At 41.0% G+C, this 6,000-nt stretch overlaps 1 protein-coding gene across 1 annotated transcript in view; it reads left to right on the forward strand.

Annotated features, from left to right (window-relative positions):
- Positions 1 to 5,789, forward strand: part of si:ch211-216b21.2 (heparan sulfate glucosamine 3-O-sulfotransferase 3A1) — a 51,394-nt gene extending 45,605 nt beyond the window's left edge. Inside the window, exon 2 of the mRNA XM_024388098.2 lies at positions 3,714 to 5,789. Within this exon, the coding sequence (XP_024243866.2) occupies positions 3,714 to 4,335 (622 nt within the window). The 3' untranslated portion in view covers positions 4,336 to 5,789. The remainder of the gene's footprint in view (positions 1 to 3,713) is intronic.
- The last annotated feature ends 211 nt before the right edge of the window (positions 5,790 to 6,000 follow it).

The raw sequence follows: 6,000 nt of genomic DNA on the forward strand, positions 1-6,000 counted from the left end.
CCAGAGTTTTTCTTTATTTTTACTATTTTCTACATTGTAGGATAATAGTAAAGACATAAAAACTATGAAATAACACATATGAAATCATGTAGAAACAAATCAAATATATTTGAGATTCTTCAAAATAGCCAACCTTTGCCTTGATGACAGCACACTCTTGGCATTCTCTCAACCAACTTCATGAGGTAGTCACCTGGAATGCATTTCTATTAACAGGTGTGCCTTGTTAAAAGTTAATTTGTGGAATTTCTTTCCTTTTCAATGCATTTGAGACATTCAGTTGTGTTATGGCAAGATAGAGGTGGTATACAGAGATAGCCCTATTTGGTAAAAGACCAAGTCCATATTATGGCAAAACAGCTCAAATAAGCAAAAAGAAACAACAGTCCATCATTACTTTAAGACCTGAAGGTCAGTCATTCCGGAAATTTTCAAGAACTTTGAAAGTTTCTTCAAGTGCTGTCGCAAAAACCATCAAGCGCTATGATGAAACTGGCTCTCATGAGGACCGCAACAGGAAAGGAAGACCCAGAGTTATTAGAGTTCATTAGAGTTAACTTAACTGCACCTCTTATTAACTGCACCTCTGTGCCTGTTATCAAAGGGTGGCTACTTTAAAGAATCTCAACATATTTTGATTTGTTTAACACTTTTTTGGTTACTACATGATTTCATATGTTTTATTTCATAGTTTATATGTCTTTACTATTATTCTACAATGTAGAAAATAGTAAAAATAAAGAAAAACTCTTGAATGAGTAGGTGTGTCCAAACATTTGACTGGTACTGTATATCTACTTTTCCAGTATAAGTGCACGAAGAAAATCTTGGAGAGAAGCATAATGGCAGTAAATTCATCCAGTACACAGTCTGACAGTTGGCGTCTCTCAGAAGCCCTCTCCCTCTGAGAAACACATATCTCTAGTTGCACCTCAGATGCCTCTTGTCTCATTTAGCAGCATGGAGGTTAAACGGAGCATGATTGTTTACCTGTGTATTCGTGAGGCAGAAAGACGGTGGTGTCCATCTCATTAGGAAAAGGACAAGTTTGTTGGCGGTGGACAGCTGTGTAGTTTTTATTTTGTTCAACATGGTGGTAGCTGAGGCCTATTTGCTGCTATTTGTCGCTTTATAAAGAGCCTGAGATTGAAAAGATGAGTAGCCTAACCCTCATTCTGTCCTCCTCTCCTCTCATTCTCCCTCTCCTCCTCTCCTACTCCCCTCCTCCCCATTCTGACCAGCCAGGGGACCTGAGAGAGGCTGAGCCCTCCTCCCTCCCCTCATACAGCTCAGTAGTTCTGTCACGGCTGCGTCTGCCATGGGAGCAGCGCGGGTAGGCGACTTTGTCAGCACACACACACACACACATACACTGGGCTTTAAGCAGAATTGCACCAGCAGAGAGATAGAGAGAGCTAGGATAAATAATTGAAGTGTGCATTCTGTACTTTGGTGAATTTTAAAGCTGTATTCTGCAGAGGCTGTAAATGTCGGGGAGAAGAGGAGACGTTAATGATTCATGGGCTGCTTTTATCTGCTTTGGTTCAGGTCACTGTCCTGAAGGAACTCAGGGCATCGGGGAGAGGGGGAGAGGCAGGAAAGGTGGGGTGTCATGACCGAAAAGATTAGCCTGTTTCTCGCCTCAGTGTGTTTGTGTGTGTGTCAGTTCTCAGTGAAAAGCACAGATGACATTTTTGCCAAAGAAAACGTTAAACCAAATATTATGGCTGAGCTGCCCAGTTGAACTTTTTTGCTATAAATATTTGAGGTGAAATTTATGGATATTTTTTTATCACAGGGATTTAATTTCCGAAAATGTGTTCCAAATGATGGAATAGGGTGCCATTTGGACACACCCCTATATTCCAACACATTTAGGAAAATGTGCCTTTCTGACTGCTTTGTTTCTGCTATACCTTTATTTAACTAGGCAAGTCAGTTAAGAACAAATTCTTATTTTCAATGACCGCTTAGGAACAGTGGGTTAACTGCCCGTTCAGGGGTAGAACAACATATTTCTACCTTGTCAGCTCGGGGATTTGAACTTGCAACCTTTCAGTTACTAGTCCAACGCTCAAAACACTAGGCTACCCTGCTGCACATAAGATTTCTCTTTTCCAAATGAAGTGTCCAATAAATGTGATATTGAAACAAAAACACAACAATTATCACAATGTTATGCATTCCAATTCTAACACTTGTAATTTCTCAATATCTAATGAATAACAACGTGTGGATATATCCAGACAGCAATGAATCAAATCGTGGTTCTAAAATACTCTATTAGCTCTCGTTCCATTCTCTGATTCAGGTTAGCTTTATAAGCATATTGTTCCACTGCTGCTTATCACAAAAGAAGTTTTTTCCTGCTGAGGAAATATTGTTAACATAGGTGCTGTTGTTGTTGTTAACATATGCTGTTGTTGTTTTTTTTACTAGCGATACAGTAAACTATTGGGATTAACATGGGTAACCGGATCCCGGGACCGTCAAATGAAATGACAGAACCTGGGAAATTAGGCCCTTCAAATGTTTTCCTCCAATGTCGCACAAATGCAATTCCACAAAATACATAACATGCACGGCAACAGATTAGCCAAAATGTTATAACATTATCCTAACAGGTTGTTTGCATAGAAGCATTTAGCCTAGCATATTTACTTCACACAAAGTCACCATTAATTCAAAAGCACACGTGTAATTGACACTGAAGGACTGCACACACGACCCAAATGCAATTCATAAACCCTGCAGGGAAACCTAGAGTATAGACTATAAACGTGTGTGCCTCTTTGAGCAGTCATTGTGACTCTTCAGACAGTCACACATTTGATAGGCCTACGCACAATCCACTACATAGGCATCTCTGTCACAGACATTCAATCTGTTAAGTGTTAACAACTCAGAGAGGCATGAGGGAAAATTCAACTTTCCTTTCCTAGAGCTAGTTTTATATCCAGTCCTATTCCCACTGAGAATGTGTAGAGAATGTGTGGTCAACAAACGGGATGATAGTACAGTAGATATGGATATTTTTTTTAAACAGTTGGTATAGTTTAAGATACCTTAAACTATTTCCTCTCTTCATATCCTCGTTTTTCATGAGCTGATCATGAGCTGTATAGATCATCAACTCGATTTTGCCAAATATAGGAGATATTCTGTCATTCGTTGAAGGAGGTTATCTAGCAAGCTTGGCAACTTTGGTCATTTGACTTTAGTTTGACTGACCTTACAATGTTTGTATGATTTGACAACGCTATACTCGGGCTCTGTGTCGAGATAGCCTTCTGCTGAATTTTTTTACTTGATTTAACCTCTATTTAACTAGGCATGCGCTGAATTATTTAAGGAAGATGATAAAGCTTGGATTTTATGAAGATCTCTGGGTTTCCGTAGCCCTTTGGCTGCATTAGGAAACACTTGGAGAGACATCCGTTCCCTGGCTCTACACAACTGTCAATACTCTCAGAGAAGTGGTTGAGTGTAGGTGCTGATGTGATGCTGTACATTCCACCCTTGCTTCTCTGGCTAGTAGTAAAGCTTGCCAACATACTATAACCGCCTGCTAAGGAATAAAGTGTTACATGTGTTTTGTATTTTCTCAGTCTCACATTTGGTGTGTTTTGAGCTGTGTTATCATTGTCAAAGTTTGTATGTAGTCATTAATTTGCTTCTTATCCTATCCATTTCTTCTCCACTCCTCTCCTCAGGGAGCTGATGCCCAAGACCCTGGAGGGCCAGATCACCATGGAGAAGACCCCCAGCTACTTTGTGACCAGAGAGGCCCCGGCCCGGATCTCCGCCATGTCCCGGGACACCAAGCTTATTGTGGTGGTGCGGGACCCCGTCACCAGGGCCATCTCTGACTACACGCAGACGCTGTCCAAGAAGCCCGACATTCCCACCTTTGAGAGCCTGACCTTCAAAAACAGGACTATGGGGCTCATCGACACATCCTGGAGCGCCATCCAGATCGGCATCTATGCCAAGCACCTGGACAACTGGCTGCAGTACTTCCCCATGGGTCAGATCCTGTTTGTGAGCGGAGAGCGTCTGATCAGCGACCCGGCCGGAGAGCTGGGCCGGGTGCAGGACTTCCTGGGACTCAAGAGGATCATCACAGACAAACACTTCTACTTCAACCAGACCAAGGGCTTCCCCTGCCTCAAGAAGGCTGAGGGCAGCAGCAAGCCCCACTGCCTGGGCAAAACCAAAGGGCGGACCCACCCCAACATCCACCCAGAGGTGGTGCAGAGGCTACGGGACTTCTACAGACCTTTCAACATGAAGTTCTACCAGATGACTGGACAAATATTTGGTTGGGACGATTGACTGGGCCTCAAGTACTGGATGCTCAGTGGAGAACACTGAGGACTATTGACAATACCAAATTACTGTGCGACATCCACAATACTAAGCCTAGAAGCAATATTTGTCAATGAGAGAGAAGAAAGTAGCCTAATCTGCTCTTACTGGTAAGCCAGATATGCAATATGTTTCACTGTGTTACGTATTCCTCTATCTGAACTGCCTCAAAACCAGTATCAGCAGCCTACAAGATGCTGGTTGAATAAAATGCATAGAGCTGGATTGTCCCTCATAGAACATGTGGTGGTTCCAATACAGAAAGATACTGTAGGTACTGTCTCTACAACTCTACAAGGTTTTAGCAGCACTATCAGAGTGAAGTGTTTTCTGTTTGGAACCTTCCAATGCTGCAAAAAACAAATATGCAGTCGTGTTAGTGAAATGTTATTTGAAATGGCACAGAGAGACGTTGGATATACAGTCTTGTCTGAGTGGTTCTATGCCATACTTTAAAGCAAACCTAGCCGCTTTGCATTTTTTCTAGAAAATATTGAAAAAAATAAATACATGTTATTTATTTAAGATGATGTACACATGCAGTATATAATATACATATTTTGAATAACTTTCATCACTGATAATATTATTTCATATTATGTTGTATATGCCTCTAGAGAGTTACATTTGTTTTATACTGCACAACATATTTTTTGCTTTATCAAGTTATTAATTTTAATTGGTATATTCTTTACATTACATTGATGCGGTTACTACACCCTTTCCCGCTGAGCTTGCAATTCCAATCCTGTGAGGGTTTGTTATTCTGAGGGTAGTTTCCCCACATTCATTTAATGGAGTTAATTGAATTACAGTGTAGCGCGAGAGACAGAGCAAAGTTAGCACTTACTGGATGTGTCCAATGGCACCCTATTCCCTATATAATGCACTACTTCTGACCAGGGCCCATAGGGATTAGGGTGCCATTTGGATGGATAATCAGTCAGCTGTTGTATCATCAGCAGCAACTCCTCAACTAATGTTATAACGAGACCTCCAGTGGGCCTATCCAAATGATTCCTCAAATTTCCTCTTTGACATGCCTCCTTGTGAACTGAATACAGTTGATGTCAGTCTGCCTTCCTTGCCTCGGAGGCATCCGTGGATGGCGGTCTCTCTCTCTGTGTTAAGAGGAGCTATAGCACAATGGTGAAGTTGTGTTTCTGATTTATATCTGCCTGGTTGTATTGTAAGCTTCCAAAAGATCCTCTCCTCTCTCAAAGCAGATGTGCCTCAAAGGGACACTTAATCATGGTCAGTGTTTTCTATAGGAGTTCAGTGGGAAACATAAACCTTAGGTTTTATGCAATCTGCCATCCATCTTTATCATACATACATACTGTTATGGTTTTGTCTATTTAATTTGAATTCATGTTGGATTGATTAAGCACACTTTTAATAAAAGATAACAGTTGTATAAACATCTAGTGAGTGACATTTGTGAAATCCTGATCCTTTTTATCATCACCATTCTGCCTGTTCTTATGCTTTAAAACAGGTATTCAATGGACTAAAGTACATGCAGATTTATTCCTATGAGGTTGCAGTGTTAGAGTAATGTACTGTAGCTTCAAAGTACAAGAACAACAACTAGCTACCCAAAATGGCGATCCTGCATAGATCCATAGCTAA

Source organism: Oncorhynchus tshawytscha, linkage group LG25 (genome assembly GCF_018296145.1).
Source record: "Oncorhynchus tshawytscha isolate Ot180627B linkage group LG25, Otsh_v2.0, whole genome shotgun sequence".
Classification (NCBI taxonomy): Eukaryota; Metazoa; Chordata; class Actinopteri; order Salmoniformes; family Salmonidae; genus Oncorhynchus; species Oncorhynchus tshawytscha.